This window comes from Electrophorus electricus, chromosome 4 (assembly GCF_041902795.1).
Source record: "Electrophorus electricus isolate QZ-2024a chromosome 4, ASM4190279v1, whole genome shotgun sequence".
NCBI classification, from domain to species: Eukaryota; Metazoa; Chordata; class Actinopteri; order Gymnotiformes; family Gymnotidae; genus Electrophorus; species Electrophorus electricus.
The window spans coordinates 6,473,836-6,493,718 of record NC_137500.1 but is presented as its reverse complement, the minus strand read 5'-3'; the positions used below and the strand labels follow the sequence as shown (position 1 = coordinate 6,493,718).

The 19,883-nt window shown below is 41.1% G+C and overlaps 2 protein-coding genes across 7 annotated transcripts in view; one reads left to right on the top strand and one right to left on the bottom strand.

Moving 5' to 3' along the window:
* The window catches only part of tmem266 (transmembrane protein 266), a 39,615-nt gene extending 24,804 nt beyond the window's left edge, over nt 1–14,811 (bottom strand). For 2 of the 4 annotated variants that reach the window (XM_035519777.2, XM_081712005.1), the window contains exons 1-4: nt 14,056–14,810; nt 13,303–13,362; nt 11,634–11,742; nt 2,487–2,672 (exon numbers count right to left, since the gene is read on the bottom strand). In XM_035519777.2, the coding sequence (XP_035375670.1) occupies nt 2,487–2,672; nt 11,634–11,647 (200 nt within the window). In that variant the 5' untranslated portion in view covers nt 11,648–11,742; nt 13,303–13,362; nt 14,056–14,810. Of the gene's footprint in view, nt 1–2,486; nt 2,673–11,633; nt 11,743–13,302; nt 13,363–14,055 lie in introns of all 4 variants that reach the window. The other 2 variants (XM_081712004.1, XM_081712006.1) reach the window with 2 other exon arrangements.
* A 1,040-nt stretch (nt 14,812–15,851) lies between these two features.
* On the top strand, nt 15,852–19,740 carry nrg4 (neuregulin 4). Of its 3 annotated transcripts, none has more exons than XM_081712001.1 (6): nt 15,852–15,980; nt 16,140–16,354; nt 17,087–17,164; nt 17,413–17,506; nt 17,933–18,088; nt 18,237–19,740. In XM_081712001.1, exons 3-6 carry the CDS (start codon nt 17,149–17,151, stop codon nt 18,322–18,324), a joined length of 354 nt encoding a protein of 117 aa, XP_081568127.1. In that variant the 5' UTR covers nt 15,852–15,980; nt 16,140–16,354; nt 17,087–17,148; the 3' UTR covers nt 18,325–19,740. The 3 variants fall into 3 exon arrangements, with proteins under 3 accessions (XP_081568127.1, XP_026872920.2, XP_081568128.1); XM_027017119.3 differs by having other exon boundaries at nt 17,087–17,158; nt 18,237–19,739; XM_081712002.1 differs by having other exon boundaries at nt 15,892–15,980; nt 16,229–16,354.
* Nucleotides 19,741–19,883: the final 143 nt, after the last annotated feature.

Here is a 19,883-nt window from a genome sequence, read left to right as displayed (position 1 = left end):
TCATAAAGGCTGTTTAATAATGTGAATAAGTATCACTGGGGGGGGGGGGTCACTTATTGCTCCTTTAACACAGTTGCAAAGATTAGTATTGAAACATTTGATCAAAGAGATCTGGATATTCCCAGTGTTGTATAGCCATTACAATAGCTTTTGTATAGCTACATTATTCATCTCATCTGTAATATGTAACTTTTTACATTTACAACCTCTTAAACGCAAATGTTTTACTTAACTGAAGGACATCTCTGTCTCTTTGCTTTAGAGAAAGCAGCAATGCATAACAGCTAAATTGCTAAATGCTAATTAACTTGATTAATGTTAACACTGCTTTGAGTTTGGGGTTGCTATGCTTATGAACTAACAGTGTTCAATCCTATACAATTGTGATGCTTTTGATATATTTAACACACACATTTTAGGACCAAGAGGGTGCACAGGCCATCTGTCTTGTGCTCACACACACACACACACACACACACACACACATACACACACACACACACACACACACACACACACACACACACACACACACACACACACACACACACACGGGCAGGTGCGGCCTGTGAAAGCCGTGACGCTTGCCATTATGAAGCTTATGGTGTTTGTCTTCTTTCTCAGCATGGAGCAGAGCATGGCTCAGCGCCTGTCCGGCGTGAGTCACGCTACCCAGACGGGACGACAGTGCCTGGCGGCGGCAGCCCAAAAGCCCGCTCCAGAGAAGCCCGGCCTTCTACAGTACCAGCAGTCCAAAAGCCCGCTCCAGAGAAGCCCGGCCTTCTACCAGCACGAAGTACACCCCAGCAACAAAGTAGCTTTACCATCCCAGTGCAGAACGCAATCTTATCTAAAAGTAATGAGAATACGGAACCTCTTTTTTAAAGTATGAACATTGTTGGAAATTGTTCAAAATCTTAAAAAAAAAACCTGAAAAGGATGGTTCCACTTCTCTTTCCTCACATTAACGTGCCAATTTAGTTTATGATAAGAATGACAGACCACATCAGATAGGGTGAGGTTTATAGCATGAAAGATACTACTTTAAATAAATCCAATTAATCTTAAAAAGGTCCTTCATTATGTGCTTCACTGGATGTGCACATTGGTCATGTGGCCATCACAGTAGGAAATAATGTACACCCCGACCCATCCATGTGTGAGCCTACACCTATCAATACCACAGAAACATCTCCCACCTATCATTTTTTTAATTAGTTCATGAATTATAGTGCCTTTCCTAATACAATTTTACATCTTAATACAAATGTTTACTTTCTGTATCTTTAAACGTTTCACTACGGGAAAGGCTCAGCAGAGAAGACGTTTTTCCTGAAACTCAGGTGGGATCTCTAAGGGCTGTTTTTGCTTCAGTGTCAAACAATAAAGCATGTACCCAAATGTATCGCCCAGCAGGGTAATGGGCACCGGAGCATGTCAGGCTAAGAGCTCGATACTGTTAAAAATGACAACCCTTATGCTCATCGCTAATTACCAGGGGAAAATGTCACATCGCTGTTAAGCTGGATTTGTGTAATTCTGCAGAATGTCATGTATAATAATATGGCCTGTAGTTGGCTTCAAGAAAGACCGAAGACAGAAATGGACTCTGTCAACTCAGATTATGGATTGTGTTTCGTCCAGAGTCAATTATGGTAATGGTCCGCCATGCCGACCAAGTCCAAGATGTCAAGAGTTGGGTTTCAGCTATTAATGAATACGATGATAGTGGGCCTTTGATGAAATGCTTTATAAGTGGATTTCATCTCAGTAATTTTCATTGTTCACATTCAGACATCATACTGGTTGTCAAAGCCGTGAGTGACGAGCATGGCAGCATAAACGTCAGAAACGTGCCGGAGCTTCGCACATCTGTGACGTGTTCTGGCCGACAGCAAACAAACTGCGGCAATTCCTTTCCTCTTTTTTTCTCCTTTTCTTGGAGATCAGTGAAACTCAAGCAGCGATCATTTGGATGCAAACAACACAACCCGTGTTTTAGTTCATCTGTTACAAAAAACAGTCAGTGAATTCCAGAAATACCACACCCCGAGTGTGTCTCAAGTGCGCACACGTGCCGCTCAGCAGGCTGCTCTGCCTGATGTGTAGGATTGTTTGTGCTTCAGTCTCTTCTCGCTGTCCTGAATCCGGAGTTTCATACAACCTGAATGGGAGTCGCCTTCAGATCAAATGATTACAGACGACAGAATGAAATCTAGGCCCTCTCTAAAAAATTGCTTGTTTAAATCAGTTGCATCATCCAGACCAGTACTGTAGTATACAGAAGGCTAATTGCTCAGTGCGATCATTTCATACTGTAGTACAATAAAGGTCAAAATAAAATGTTCCATATCCCTGTGGGAACAGTACACAATGACAGGTGGGACCTCCTCTGTGTGTGTGTGTGTGTGTGTGTGTGTGTGTACAAACTAAATGGTGACTAAGGTGTGAAAAGCATGGTAACGGTTGTTAGGCATTTCTCCTACCCTTCTCTGTTGTCCTCCTCTAGGTTGGAGATGAGCTGAGACCCAGCCAGTGAGATGTCCAGAGCGGCCAACGGCAGGTCCCTGTAAGCGAAGCTCACCAGCTGCATGGGAGCCGTGCCCTGGCCCTCGTCCTCCACCTGCTGCGAGATCACTTCCAGGTCGGGTGCAGTGGCTGGCTGAGAGGCCCTACACACACAGGGGGCTCAGTCACACAGCAGGTTCCTGGGAGACGATGCTGAATTCTAACACCAGTAAGTGGAGCAGCTACGGAGTGAAACCATGCTGAACTGACCATGGTGCTCGTCAGAGAAATGGACTATAAATGGAGCAATGTTAGAGCCACAGCAACGTACAGATGAACCTTACAGGCTACAGATAAAAATTAGCTTTTTTCAGATCAAAATAACTGTACTACAATAACAAAATAACAGGACTAAAATGTGTCCTGTCTTTTAAAGATGTGCAAAGAGTCATTTTTCCATGATTTTATTTCCTCCCATACTGTAACCATTTCTGATTACTGTAACTTCCTCTCTACTAGAGTTTGCTGGACAATCTTGTCATGTTTGAAGCCGGTTCAGAAAGCGACTGTTGAATTAGTGACTGGATCAGGAACAGAAATAGCATGCTCCTGCGTTAGCCTCGCCCCACTTGTTACCACTTAAACTACTAGGTTTGACTTCTTTTTAAAGCTTCTGTTTATAACTATGGTTTACCTCATTCTTTATTTTCTTTGTGTCATATCATTTAAATCATTTAACTAAGCTGACGGTGGTTGTCTTTTAAGGTGCTCTGTAATATATAGGGATTGACTTGCTTAGCCATGTCTATAATATTATATGGAGTGATCTGATTTTGCACAGTAATATATTAATCAATAGGATCAAAACATCTACAAAGTTCAAAGTTCTGATTTACGATAAATTCACAATAAACAAAATAATGATTGGCTGTTTCAATGAATATTGTGCAGCAATTACAATAATATTTCATCTCTGACCAAAAACAGGATGGAAACTGTTTTATAGACTTCCATACTATGAAAATACCGAATCAATGGATGTATACTAGATCAAAAGAATTACGTCATAGTTTTCAGAAATAATGCACCAGTCAAAATCACATTAACATTCTTTCCAAACAATAAAGGGCCAGTAAGACCAGAACTTATGTAGTGCTATTACAAAGTCAGGCAGTTTAAAAAAAAGGAAAAAGGTATATACAGTCCTTTAATTTGGTCCTGACCACAAACTGTGGAAGATTTCATCCAGCAGACAGGATCTAACTGAAAGCAGCGTTGCATCTGCGTGTTGTTACTGAGGGGCTTTGAAGTTGCATACCACTGCAAATGACAGCGGTTCCTCAGAAATGAATCATGTAAGAAAAAAAAGAAAAGAAAAAAAACCTGATACAAACAGATAAATAACAGTCCTGGACAAATGGTAAACACCCACAGTAAATCAGCCCACGGCAGTGATCTTGTTAAGCTGGAGTGGAGGGTGTGCTAGGTTAACCTATTAAGGAAACACAAATAACGTGAACAAGAAATTAGAGTGCACATTGTGCCTACACCATCAGCAGAGGTCAGGGACGAGGAGTATGCTTTCTGTCATCTGTACTGGAAACGTGGAATATGAAAAACAGAAGATGGGCCACAACAGGAGAGGATGCTGCACTGCACCGCCAAAGCAGGAGTTCACTTCCACTTACTGACAGCCATCGAATTTTATTACACGATGACAGGACTCAGACCCAGAGAGAGACAGAGATCAAACCCAAAGGGAGACAGAGGTCAGACCCAGAGCAAAACTACAGCTAGCACAAGACTTTGTGAACAAATGGCATGATGACACACTGAATATGAAAATAAAAGACTGATTATGAGTCTTAAGATGAAGAATGAAGCATCTCTGTTAGAGTGAAGCATTCTTGCTTCAGCTATTATTCCAAAATCAGGCTTGAACACTTATTTTAAATACTTATTTTTTAATTTTTATTATACATTATTGTTATTTAAAAAAAAAAAAAAAGACGACTCATTGCTTCAAAACTGCATGAGTGACCTTCAATCTGTGCAGAATTAAATGACACTTTAGTCAATTAGATCTGAATGACTAACAGTCTAAAAATGCTTTTCACAATTTACTTTAAGGAGACATTTCTCCCTTTTAAACATATTTATTTACATTCATTATCTATTTGCAAGTCATCCCTTAAAAAATGTATCAAATGAAAAAGCAGAAACAAACAAGCCAACAAAAACCCTGCATGCGCTGTGTCATGTTTGCCCTTGATTGACTGGATAAGGTGTGTGGATTCGTCTCACGTTCTCAGTGTGGAATTGCTTCTTCAATCTCAGCACAAACAATGCGATTAATGTACACCTTCTGCAAACTCCACACGCGGTTCTTTGTTTTGTGAACAACCTTGATATTGCACATTACTTTGGCTACGCACACCATTGTCAACCAAAACACCAAAAGGTAGGTGCCAGTCGGACCAGGCCCGTCTGGCGGTAGCATGGTGGCAGCACAGTGGCAGTGATAACGACACTCGACTTCACTACCCTCATAAGCCAAATCAATACTCGCATTCCTTAAAATGGCTCAATCAAGGGCGGGGAAGGACAGAAGAGATGTGCACTGGAGCTGCTGCCTGGCAGTCGTCCCAGCCTACTCCGAGTGAGGACATCAATAACGCCTCTGTGCCAAACGAGGCTGGGGGCGGGGGATTGATTAAAAGTACGAAGGAGCAAAAGAGAATCAGAAGTATGTTCAGAGTATGTGCAGGTAGAAGGGAAATGAGCAGGTTAAAGAAAGCACAGTGCCTTTCTGATGGAGGGGGGAGAGAGAGAGAGAGAGTTCAGCAGCATACGTCGGTGTGGGGTTTGAGTCGCTATCGGGAATGTTAATGCAGTCAGAACTGGAGAGAGTTTTGCTACGCTTCATGACTAATTCCTACTTAACGTGTGCTGCCCAAAGGTTGCGTCCTCAGTTTTCAACCCTCTGTGTGGTTTTTTTTCTGCCATGAGGTGGCGTGGAGTTTTCAGCTACCAGCTTAATGCTCTAAAAAAGTTCAACATGATTTCAAAGGAAATACAGCACCCTTGATCTGATTCCTTCTGTCTGATCTGGAGGAAATCTGTTCAAATCGAGTATTAAACCCAACCGAACAACAACAGTCACCATGCTCGGCACCATAATGGAAATGAACACAAATACTTAGTACACTGGGTTAAAGGCTGTAGAACAGTATGGTGTTGAGTACTGAAGTACTGAAGTACTGCTTCCTGCGTTGCACAGCTTCTGCCTCCACCCCTCACTGCCTCGGCCTTGACGACCTGCACTTCAGCTGGCTGCCAGGCTCGGCGTGCACGCAACTGTCTTCTCTGATGCTATCTGCATACTTGGCATCCGATGCCAGCGAGCTCTAATCACGCCTGACTGATCCGGGTGTCAAAATCACATTTCCAATTAATCATATGCAAAGGCTCAGCAGTGCCAGGCACTCGGGAGGCCTGGCTAGTGGCTCGGAGGCACGGTAGCAGTTTGGGAGCGCCCACTGCTCTGCATGACAGGCAAAGGCTGAGCAGACGGACCTGAAGGGAATCCGTGCTGATACCACCATTTCTCAAGAACAGTCAGAAAATCTCAAAACTCACACAACATTTGATAGGGAAGGGAAACAGAAGAGCTGAACGTTCTTCTGAATGCCGTACAGCAGGGTGAATGAGGTATATAATAACACTGAAGATGTTAGTTCGACAAAAACACAAATAAAAATGTTTTTTTAAAGCATCTTCTTTAACAATTTAACAATTTTCATTCCCACCGTCCAACCCCAAATGAACAGTGGACTGCCCCCGGTGAGTTTACATCCTAGAGTCATTCATCAGAAAAGGAGGATTGATGGAAACAGAACAACAAAAGATCCCCACAGGGACTAACTTCTAGTTAGTTCAGCACCAGGACAGATTTTCACAGGCTTCAACTATAAAGTGCAACGTACACAGTAAACACGCAACTTTCTTTTTTTATCTTAAGTAATAAATAAACACTAGATTCAGAAGAGCAAACACTGCATAAACTGCTATAGTGTACTGACAGGGAGGGAGGCCCATCTGGTACACAGCCTGCCTAATAAAAGGCTATACACACACACACACACACACACACACACACACACACACACACACACACACGACACATAAAACAAGAAATGCATCACATTAATTAAGAGGTGTTTACAAATTCATTAGAACTGCCCAAAACATTCCAGTTCCTGTCAGTTGGTTTTCAGATGACCATTATTGACTCTCCAAGGATGAAGCTTTATTTTGATCCGAGGCAAAGTAATCCTGGAAAGCGGATTTGTGAGACGTGAATGTTGTCATGGTTGTGCAGTGAGCAGGTCTGTGGATCAAGAGCCTGTGCTTAACGAGAACATCTGTGGATTGAGATCATATGTTGGCACCATAATAGTATATCTTTGGCTGGAGATCATATGTGGATTGAGACTGTCTGTGAAATGAGCACATCTGTGACTTGAGAGCGTCTGTGGGTCGAGAGCGTCTGTGGAGCAGCTGGCACTTCCTCCTCGCTGTGAACACCAACACAGAAACGTCTGGAGAACAAAGCTAAAGTGCCAGGAGAAGAAAGGCGCAGGCCTGGGGTGAGTACCAAGCTTGGCCCAATGTGCTAGCAGGAGCGTTGAATCTCACTGACAGACTGAAAATGCCCTGCATTGCAAAGGTGACGAAATAAGCCCCCATAGTGCCACCCAAACTGTCACACTTGGCCTGGAGGAAGAGTGGTTCAAACAAAATGTACTCATAAAACCTGTCCAATAAATACACAAAACATTCACAGATCCTTAGCCGGCCTAAATTAGGACAACCATCGTGGCGTATCATGGAAAAAACGACCTCAGCAGTATTGCATGTTGGGCTCCAGAGATGAAACTAAAACAGTTACTATAGTTTCAAGCTCACACTTAGATATTATATAATGCTTAATTCTTTGTTCTATTTGCACAGTTCATTTAGAAATTAAAAAAACAATGGCAAAATCCTAGCATAAAACTCATCTTAATATCTACGGAACTGTTTTCAGCACACTCTGTCGTAAAGCTGAGTTCTAAGCAAGCGTCACCCCGTGAGAGAGTGAAACATTTTTTCAGCATGGTGTTTCACATGAGGGCACCCAAGGCACTGGGCACTGCCACTCTGCATCCACACCTGCATGAGAAAATCTTTAAAATATGAAAATCTCTCTCTCTCTCTCTCTCTCTCTCTCTCTCTCTCTCTCTCTCTCTCTCTCTCTCTCTCTGTGTGTGTGAGGGGTGAGTGGATGGCATTTACTCTGAAATATCACACACAGGAGTTGACTACATGCATGCTCTCAATAGAACATACTGGAGCAGGTCCTGGTCTCTGGGCCATTGCTCAGAGGATAAAGTCTCATACACACTTATACGTTCTCACAACACTTCAGCACTTGGAAATCTAGTGAGTATCCACAAAATAAATGTCTGTCATCTTCAGATGGGAGTTAAGTAGCACTTATGCCATAATTAGCAATATACAATATAAAGCTCATGTGTAGAGAAATACAATGACTTATTGCTTTATTAGGTGCACACGCTCTGTAGCTCTACAGGCTATTTTTAGTCTTCTCAGTGTACTCAGAGTTTAACTGTCTTGGCTCTTTGGTAACTTGTCTAGTTCTCTGCAACTATGCCATGTTTCCAGTGGCCTCTTTCACGCATGTCGTGCTTCAATAAAGGGCAGACAATGTCTGGATATTTTGTTAATGTACATTTCAATGGCTATATATCAGTTTATCAAATCTTTATATAATCTTATACTGCATGCAAAAGGTGTTTATGCTATATATATATATATATATATATATATATATATATATATATATATATATATATATATATATATATATAAAATTTCATAAGAATTCATAACCTAAATGCATATTAAAAGCACTCAGCTAACACATGCCCTTTTGTCAAAACCAGGTCACACAAAAAATAGGCGAGGCCAGTCAAAGTTGACATAACATACATTATAGTCAGTCAACTGACCTCTGAGTTTGATGGTGGTACCAGAGGTGGTGGATGACGATTTACAATTGATTGTGAAACGTATGGCAGCCCATTTGGTACAGCTATAGAGTAAATGTACCTAATGAAGTGAATACATGCTTAACTAATAATTCCCTGGTTTAAACTGGCATCATGTAATTCCATGCCTTAAACTGGCATATTGCTGAACATTGCTTTGGAGAAGCTAAAGTAACACACGAAATTCCATCAGGTATCATTCATCTTAAGCAGTGCATAAAACATAATGCCATTACGTAACATCAGAAGGTCATATTCATCAATATGTGGCGCATTCATGAAGACACCGTCAGCCCTTTTGGATTCGTCTGCGCACTCGCACCTGGGGGCATCTCAGACCTGATATATAAGCCTTCACTGCTTCAGCAGATATAAACCACCCAAGCTGAAGCAGAGGTGCGTCTCAGAAGCCTCCGAGCCCCCTGCACGAAGCAAGCTAAGGGCACTGATTAGCAAAGAGAGCTCATCGAGCACGAGTGTCACATCTGTGGCCTCTGAGAGCGCTTGAGCATCACTGTCCAGAGGAGTCCGTACGCAGTGGCTCAAGGCACCAGCAGTGAGGGTCAGGGGCCTTGACAGCAAACACACTCGCGCCCCAAGTATCAGTCTCTTATACGGATTAGATAATAAGACTGCAGTATTGGTGTCATGCATTGATCGGGAAGTCGAGTGGGACGACAGAGTCTAAAAACAGAAAAACCAAGGTGGTTGAAACTGTGTACTTCTGCTATGATGAGCATTTGACCAATTGAAAGTGAGCTATACAGAACATATTGCCAGTTCACTGGTTTTGATATAAAAATAAAACAAACATTGATCAATGTTTGAGAACTGTCCTAGAAAGATGGATATGTTCAGCAAAGGAATTATGTAATGTAATGTAATGTAATGCAATGCAATATAGCTGTTGTGTGGGCGGGTAACGCTTTGGCTTCCCCAGTAGAACAGTCAGGGGTAGTTGACTTGAATATGACCAACACTGCAACAAGCCAACGATCAGCCTGTGTGGCATCACAACAGGAAAGGCCTTACCAGATAGGAGAGTGAAGGCTAAATATTAGCTGACCCATTTTACAAAATGCATGCTGGAGGCATATGTGTGAATGTCAATAAATGGTACAAGCACACATGCGCACACACACACACACTTACTCTTTTCTGTATAGTAAATTGAAGGACACACATGGCATACTGATAAGGTCTGGTCAAAGAGAACATATACTCAACATTGAGAAGCACTGAAACCACTTTTATAATGTCCTACTCAATCTACTACGGCAGGCTGTATTCAATGATAAACTCATCCTAGGCAAGCCAAGGGTAAGGCAAGTTTATTTGTATAGCACTTTTCATACACAAAGGCAATTCAAAGTGCATAGAGACATCCTGAACATCATTTTATTCAGGTCAAAATATGTATGGTTTTTAGTAACTAATGCAATTTGTTTGTGTCTACCCAAATATCATAGCTCAATTATGAAATAGCCAGGCATGATAAGTTCTCAGTTCTCAAATTCTCCAATTTGTGAATACAATAACAAAGCTTAAATACTACCTTCACACAAACTTCAAAAGCATGGATAACTTTTGAAGTAGTGGGTATTTCTCAATGGTGAGTCAGTATGACTCGTTGGCACTAAACATACAAATAGAGCTCCATCCATCAGAGAAAGTGGGAGAAAAAGAGAGCAAGAGGGAAATGGTGAGAGAGAGAGAGAGAGAGAGAGAGAGAGAGAGAGAGAAAGAGAGAGAAAATACTGTCCTCCTTTAGACCAAGAGGCACTACGGCAGCACAAAAATAGCCGGGCTGAGATAACACTGCAGGAGAATTTCTCATGTGTTTTCATACAGCATCTCCATGGAGGAAGAAAAGTTCAACAACATAAACTACACCAATTCACAGCTCAATCAACCAGGGAAAACATCATGGGTTTCCCCCATTCACTAGAGTGTTTCTCCTCTAATTCCTCATGTGAGACACGAGACTGATAATTTGTCACTCAAATCCTTTTAGAATTACATCATTAGGTCTTGACTGCACCAGCCACCAAGGCTACCATCAATGCACAAATGGGAACATAAACACCAAATCATACCAAACAGCAACTAATAAAACCACTGAGATCCCTCTGTGGTGTCAGTGTTTCCCTTTTCTACAGTTTTCTATCAGTTTTTTGACCCTGCTTTTACTGGCTAAGGTTAACCTGGTTATTGGATGCTGACCTGGGAGGAAGGGCGACTTGTTTAGCTGAGCTGGTCACGCCAGCAGCTGGAAGAGTACAGAGTCATGTTCCTGGAGGGCTTTCCAGCTGAGGTGGCTATAACAGCTACTGCGTGCTGCTGATCCCAGCTCAGGGAAAGGGGTCAGGGCCTACAAGGGTATAGGAGTGGCAGAGCACGCCGACCCCCACTGGGCCTTGCGGCACACTGAGCAGAGGATGGCTTTGTATGGCCTCACCCAACAAAAGCTTGCACGCTGCTTTGACCATGATGCTATCTGCACGCATTTTTAAAGCACATTTAAATAGTTGGTTTCAGTTGAGTTTTATCTTGCTCGAAAAATGACAATGAAAACGTCTTTACATTGAACAAGCACTTTTGTTGTGTTTTTGTGCAAGGCAGATGAGTTTGGCAAGGAGGCAAATCTGTGCTCACTGCAGACTGTGAATCTCACTAGAGGACTGAAATGAATCAGGAAACCAGAGTATTCGCTAGATCGGACCTTGGTGTAACTGAATCAAAAGATCTAGTTCTCAACCAGAATTGCTGAGTTCTATACAACATACCACATGAATGCAGGAGGAAAAAGACCTTTCATTTGCAAAGACAGCAACTTCTAATCAGCGACACAATTGCAGATGAGCTCTGCATACACACCCTCACACACATACACTTGTACAGTACACTGCCATCGTTAAGTGTACAATGCAGCCATTCCTTAGATCACCTTGCTCTCAGCCTACTCAACATATTTCTTTAACTAGTAGATGGTGCAAACTGTACTCTACTTACTGGGGCTGGCTCATGGTGAACACTGTGGTAGACAGGGACTGGACTTCCACAATAAAATCTCTTAAATTCAAGATCCTTCTAGATGGGAATGATCTCAGTCATACCAAACCTATGAAGAGAGCATGAGATTAATTGAGCAATTCTTGTAGATATAAAACTCAAATGATTACCAAAAAAGAAAAAAAAAAGAAAAATCAAGACATATTGGCCTCAACAACATGAGTATGCCGTTTCATTGTGTAACCAAGCCCACATACTCAGATTGTTAAAATGCATTTGTGGCGTGGATTATTAAATCACTGAAGGGAAATATAGTATGAGCGTGTGAAATTGAAATATCTATATAATGAAAAAGATTTTCCCTGTACAACTAAGATTATTATACTGTCACTTATAAGAGCCTCGGGCTGAAACGCTGCCATTTCATTGATTTAAATGTCATTTCTGCCGTTTATTTGTTTCTACAAATGTGCATACCATCGCAAATTTCATGCACCACGTTTACATAATTATCTGATGCTCTGCTCAGGCAGCTGATATTTCTGCAGGGTTTCGAAATAAATAAGCGCCTTATCCGCCTGCTTCGCAGCGGTTATAAAACCTTCTGCTGAAGCCACCGTCATAGCCTTTAGCACTTATTGATATATCCTAACCAAGTCGTAACATGTTTCACTGAGCTCCAGCCAAACTGTCTTTTGAAAAATTCCTCTTCCTACCACCTCTCACAGGGCTGAATATAGCATGCGTATGTAAGCCCCGGCCCGGTGCATAAGCTTTCTTTCACATTTGGACAGAGATCTGGCCCCAGGGGACAGGGGCCTATAACTGAACAAACAGCTCCCTTTCCAGCATGGCTGACTTTATCCAAAGCTCTGGTCACATGTGCGTCACTTTTTGCTATGACGTTGTCGACCCCAGCGTGGACGGTCTTCAATTATCACGGCGGCCTTCGGAGCTCGTTTACCGCTTGTCCCAGTCATTTAAGGGCCGCGATGAAAAGGTTTGTTTACTGGGCCATGAGCAGGGCTGGAGTAGGCCGTCGAAGAGTGGCACCCGCGAAAGAGCTCAGACCGGTGGGAGATATTCACTGAGCGATGGTGACCCAGGCTGAGGAACTAGCGCAGAAGATGAATCAAATTAGGTCATTGAGGCTGGGCTATGACCTTACATTGGTGTAACACCCAGGTCATTGACTGAAGATATCACATAAGTGATGAGCTGTATAGTAGCAACTTGAAAAGTTACAGTAAAACACCAGGGGCTTGGTATAGGAGGTCAAAGGCCCTTTCCGTATTACTGCTATTAAAGGGGCAGCAGAGGAGGGAGAATCTGAATGCTGTTTGGTAAGACTGGATAAATCACTGGGTGTGACCTCGAACCAACCGTTCAACATACATGTATTAAACTGTTCATTCTCCATTGGCAATTTCTAAGTTAATCTCTGAATCTTTATTTATTTATTTTTTGTAGCGTTCCATCTGAAATGATCAAGGCAGAATGAAGAAAACAGGCATTTCATGAGCAGCTGGATGCCAAACAGCAGCTGGATGAAACTTCAAACTTTTGTCTGGTACACCCTTAGGACAGCATACATACAAATGGGTTTTAAATTATCGGTTTAACGTTTCTGATATAGGCTATACCATAAGTTACTTATGTTCCAACTTACATCAGTGTCCATATTCATAAGTGTTGACTGTTTTCTGAACATCGAAATTGTACCGGATACCTATAAAGAGAAGAATATAAGGCTTTTAGCAAAAGGCACCATCAGGTCTATGCAGTAGGTCCGTCCTCCACATTACACTGAAACTTCATCAGTGTGATCATCTCGGCACACATCGTCACGCTCGAACAGGCGCAACTTAAAAGGAAAGGTCCAAGCTTCGGTGGGAAATACAACTCCTTAATATGTCGATGCAACCATTTCATAGCCTACTATCTTGGCTCGCCTGTACTTTTCACCACAAAGCTTTAGCGTACTGCGGAAAGCAACTCAAGTTTTTGTGAAACATGCATTTAGTTTACCCCTGATGTATAGTCGAAACCCGAAGGCATGTCGTGATTTTATTTTTATTTTACAAGGCCTAGAGGATCTAACGCTTGAAGTGTGCCACCTGATTAAAAGCATTAGCCACAACATGAAATAGGATCTGTATGTGTTAAAGGCCGATCAGTCGAGATTCCCTCTCAGTTTAGCAGAGCCTTCGATGATGTGATTACTGAAATAAGAAGATGAAAAAACGCATACTGATGAAACCAATAATTGGTAAAATAAGAGGGGGAGGGAGAGGAGGAGGAGTAATTATCACACTCGGTAGCGGGGAGCATCTTAAAATAACTGCCTAGATGTTTATTTCTAAACAAACAAACAAACAAACAAACAAAAAAACCCGATAACAACCCCACCACAAAAACCTACCTTTTTACATTGTTGTAAGTTTAATCGTGCCTCTTTCGCCCTCGTAGTGATGCCCATGTCTCCCTAGCCGAGCTCGGGGCTTGCTGCGTGTAGGCTGCTCTCCTCGGCAGGTTCGCCTTTGCCAAGCATCCGCTCTTTGAAAAAAAAAAGGGCACAGCAGACGAGCCCGATCCGTAACGCAATCATCGTTCACCGAGATGCTATAACGAGTCCGCCACCGAATATCCACGCATCGTGGAGGCTGGGCTTTCCCTGCGACCGCGCCAGGGACTCCGTGTGCACGGTGCGAGTTGCACCGAAGCGGGCTGCAGGCACGAACCGGCCACACCGTTGTGCACTGTGTTAAGACTACGTGTGATTAAAAAAAATTAAAAAAGCTAAAGCTCGGCACGCGCGTAAAGGTGCTCTATTGTGTCGGGGCAGTGCAGGTTTGGTTACGTAGAGAAAAGCGTCATTCTATTGGCTCCCAAGCACAAGCGACGGTGGTGAAATGTTCACCAGGATAACCTCAAATGGACACGTCCATCAAAGCACCTTATTGTTGGATGAAACGTGAGGAGTGCACTTCTGCGTTTAAAACGGTCATTTCTCTCTAGTACTTCCAATGGGAAAAACGAGACGGTCTGCACCTCTGGATGGCAATTGGTGGAACAGTTTGTCATTGAACAACGAGTACTTCTCCATGGTTAAACAAGGCATCAGTCAGTCACGACAAGTAGCGCCGCTTACGTTTAAAATGTTAAGATAGAACTTCCTTCGACGTGACAGCTCAACAGTCTACAGGCTACATACTATTATAATGGATAATATGTGGGCGTGTGTAAGATGAGTAGACAATGTGCTGGAAATACCGTAAATTCCATAAACATAAATTCCACTTCTCATACCCTATGGTACAGTGTTTTTAGAAACATCTAAATATGTTACTATAATTAACCAATGTCAACAAAAATAAATGAAAATATTGAATAAGAAAAACTCATATCAACAAAGTGTACTGGGCAAAACGGGGCCTGGTAGAGTGTCCTTGATAACCGTTCTGAGTGACCAAGAATACTGTGTTGCATGGCGCAGTATGATGCTTGAATCTCTAAGTGCTCGAATCTCGACCCCTAGATAGTTTACACGCTTTTGCTTAATAAACTGGCTTGTATTCGTATAGATGACATGAACATATATGCTAGACTTGTGTAATTCACAGGTCTGTCGGCCACATTCTCGGTTGCATAATAACATAAATTATAGATGGTCTTTTTTTTTTTTTTTTTTTTTTTTTTTTTGCAACAGTTCTCTAAACAAAATATGACAGAGGTTGTTGCTGTTGAAATAACGAACAGTAAATATTTTACGAACCATATAATTAATGTCTTCTGACGTTTGTCTAAACTACTTTATTTCCTCCTTATTGTGTTATTAGTTGCTTTCTCTTTGTATTTAAATTTTTCCCAAAGCACTAAATGATTTTCTAAATGTTTAAAAATGCTATATGTATACACTTATTATGACGATGAATACTGCTACTACGTCTACTACACAGATCGCCAAGACAAATCAAGATATAGGATATAGGATTCTTGCTAACGGTTTTCAGTTAGTAAATACTCCTGTGTTCTGTCCCCGGTGTGCCCTAGAAGTTGGAATGTAAACAAAGCCACAAGAGTAAACAAAGTTCCTACAATTCCACACATATCTGTGGTGTACACAGAACTTTCTTTTAGACATGCCAGTCATAGCTGAGTCTAACACCAGATCCTGTCAGCCAACACAAAGCTTGAGTTACAGTCTCAGTAAGAGCAGTTCATTTCTAACCACACTGGTGAAGTCCAATATGAGCAGTTTATCTGTAACAACACTGGGATTTAGGAGAGCCAGTCTTCCCACTGAGCTTCCAGAATGACCTGTGATCTTTCTTGAAATCACAAAAGGTATGTAACGTTACATGGCGGTGATGCCGGACATCTCTGATCCATGGCAATAAAAATCCACTATAAACGGGTACATTTGGAAAAGTAGAATTTATAATGCTTTCATTATCTTATGAGCTAGTGTTTCAACTGATTCCTCTCGATTGTATTTTCACCCAGCTCTTTGCCTGGGATAGCCAGAAAGCTGGTGAGAACTGCACCACATGCAATGTGGACGAACAGCAAACACAACATTTCTGTGCTCAAAGGTATCCGCCCATGGCATGCATGTATGTGCCATAATGACGTTCCTCTCATAAGCGCCTTTAACAAGACAGAGTGACGCACCTTGACAGGCTGAGACACCTTTACCTCCAAACGGGTTAGCAGCTCTGGTAAGTCATATTCAACCTCTGAACAATCTCCTTAAAATATAGAGAGCCGGAAAGAAACTCAGGAGGGAATATTATACAATTTATGCAAAGGTTTACTGCCAAGATCGCCCAATAAAAACAAAAAACGTTAAGTTGAGAAAAGATTTGTTGAGTAATCTATGAAAACACGATGAATATTTCATGCTGGAAGAACACAACATATTGTCATTGTCATAAGAAAACCTCATAACTCTGTTTTTATCTTTTTTTTTTTGTTTTCTTTTACAATTGATATCATGCCAACTGCCCTTTACATAGTGAACCAACAGTTATGGTCCAAATTATTTGGAATAAAACTTCAAAGGTTCACTGGCAGAATATTTTGTCTTTCTTCTATAAATTTCCATTTTCTGAGATAAAGGTTTTCTCATGACAGTAACAATAGGAATTTTATGCTATATATTTCATAAATGATGAATTCATACAATACAAAACCTCATACGTTTAGAGGCACATCTAAACAAAATTCCTTTAAAGTAACTAAGTAATAAGCTATTGTCATAATTTGTTAACTGATTAAAGCAAACAAAATAAGAATCCTGTAACAGGATTCTTGAATCACTGATTTTATAAATCATGTATATGTAAATAGACTAATATGTATATTTAAAGACTAGAGTTTCATAGTGAAGTGGCTTTCTGAGCACTGTGACGGTGGACCTCATTGAGAAAAATATACTTTATTGTCCGTAGGAAGCAAAGGCTCCATCAGAAACAACACCCATACTGTGGCAAGGTGTGCTGCAGCGGCTCTCATGATGGCAGGTAAAGGTAAAACTGGTGCATGGCTTCACTACTCGCCATGGAAACATGATTAAATATCAGTGCTGTGGAATTAGGGTTAATGTGCTAAATTCTCTTCTCTAAAGATGTGTAAAATGTAAGATGTGTTAGCTAAAACAACAGCATGATGGAGAATCAAACTTGACAACGTTATGTCACCTGAATCATGTTAGTCTGGCTCTGTAAGAGAGTCAGGCATACAGATCATTTTCTGTTTCGTCATTGCCTTTCTTTAGAACATGGTGACCCTTGCACAGGGTCAGACATGTCCTACTGCATGAATGGAGGAAAGTGCTTTAAAATCCCCTCTGTCTCCACACCCAACTGTGTGTAAGTGTCTGCGCTCATTGTTATCGACTGTTCTGTAAATAGCTGAGTGAATGATATGAAAACCTGTAAGGAGATGACTGCAAACAGGATAGTGCAGCTGGGTGCAAATGACAGTCAAAGAAGGCTTTGATATATTTCAGTCTTGCTCTGCAGAAAATGCAGGACATTGCTGGAACAACTTAAAATTAGCCAACATCCAATAATAGCCGGTCCTCTGGACTTAATTAGCCATGTTAGTGCATTTTAAGTTCTTTGCTGATCAGGAGCAATAACTGCAGGGCACCGAAGCCATCACGGTATGACAAGCATATCTAACTATACATATGTATACACATGTCTACAATCACAACTATTATATGCCATGTTACATAGACTTCAGGTCAACTTACAATGAGTGAACCAGGTGGGACTTTGGTTCCTTCGCAGATGCAACGAGCATTATAAAGGCAGCAGGTGTGAGCAGTTCCAACTGCTGAGCATTTCGAACGACAAAGAGGAGACAGGCATGATCGCGGCTGTGATCCTCCTCCTCCTCCTCCTCATCCTGTTTGTGTTGGCCGGGATCATATACTACGTTTACAGGTGGGCCAAGCAACTGGCTCGGACGAGTCTCTTTGAAACAGAAACATGTGCACCCTTGACCTGCGTTCCAGTAGGGCTTAAGGGCGTTTCTTTTAAAACTACTTGTCCTGGATTGATTCAGCATTCAGTTTTGCTCTTTTTTCTACAGAATGAAAAAGGCCACTGCCCAAAGCCAACCAAAACATGGAGAACAGTACTGGAAAGTGCAGCAACGGGACACAAGGGGGTTACCATGATGGCCCCATTCCGCATTTTTGCAAAACAACAAAACAAAACAAACACACCCAAACTAATCTTAGCTGAAATAATAATTGACCCACATGCATACGTGGGTGTGAATTTCTGAATACCACCCTCTGGTGGAGGCACTGCATAAAGCACAGTGACTCTGATAGTTACTCATACACATCTCTACATTCTAGCTTTCTTATTATTTAAAGAAAAACATGTAAATAGTTATTTTTCAACTCTTTATAGTGAAAAAGAGGAAATATTAGTTTAATATAAAATGAGCAAGAGAAGATACTTATGACCATGAACTAAGGATACCAAAAAACAGTATAATAATGGAATACATTTCAAATTAAGTTAATCTCCTTGTCCTTTGTTATACAGTACTGCCAATATATAAGGAAACATTTGAGGTGCATTAGAGGAACTTGTCAATACGCTTAATGCTGGGATTCTAACAGTTTCCACACATACAATAGATATTTTTTTTAATCTGATGTAACAAACAAGCCTGTATTCTGGATCCATTCTGACAACGATGTGCAGGTTCATCTCCAAAGACATTAATACACAAACAGGACATCATCAATAAATCAGCTGTGGAATACTGATGAACATGATGTTGTAATAAACTGTACAGTTTTTTATCATATGAAGAAAATAAACGTCCAACAGTATTAAACTACAAGAAACAAGGGTGTTTACTGCTGGAGTTGTTTAAAGAAAATACAGAGTGAAATGTTAATAGAAGAATAAAGTGCATATCAATAATCAGAGTGGCTAAGGGATAATTAAAGAATGTTAGCACATCCTATACACTCCAATGTTTTGTTCCACAGAGACAACTAAGCATTTCTCCAAGTTGCTCTGGACTAATGTAAATGCATATTAAAGAATTAGTTGCGGGGATTTTAATGAAGTAGGAAATGGTTACATTGTTGAAAACACAAATTAAAGATTTTTTGTGCTGAAAGTTTGCTAAGTCCCAGTTTATAGAAAAGGTCAGTAAAAACCAATTAAAAGGTCAGTAAAAACCAATTAAAAGGTCAGTAAAAACCAATTAATAGCAATATTCTTTAGGGTAGAGCATCTCGCCCACATGTTCTTTTGGATCACAGTGACAGACATGAAGAATATTATTGTAGTAGTATTGCACAAAGAAGAAACTGTGGTTGGGAAAGCTTTCAACACGTGGCATCTGAAAGCAATGTGGATTAAAACTTCATCACCATAGTTTGTACCTGATTTCAAACGATAAAGTTCAAAAATGATGAGCTTGCAGTTTTATTCCCATTGTTCTAGAAACATTTCCGTTTAATAAATAAATAAATAATTATAGCTCAGCATTTTCATGCGTTTCTTGTGCTCGCGGAGAAAACCTATTAAAGAACTAAGGAGAGTCTCCATCTAGTGGACATAGGGACACATCTTTTGATAGTCAACAAAGGGCTTTGTTTTTGTTTTTAAGCAGAGCAAACTATCAAGCAATGCTAATTATGACTTGATTCATTTCAACAGTAATGGACTGAATGAATATCACTGTCTATTTAACATCAATCAACCT

Coding starts and splice junctions, on each gene's coding strand:
- nrg4 (XM_081712001.1), top strand. Junction 17,507..17,932: donor GTCTCCACACCCAACTGTGT/GTAAGTGTCTGC, acceptor GTTCCTTCGCAG/ATGCAACGAGCATTATAAAG. Junction 18,089..18,236: donor ATCATATACTACGTTTACAG/GTGGGCCAAGCA, acceptor TTTTTTCTACAG/AATGAAAAAGGCCACTGCCC.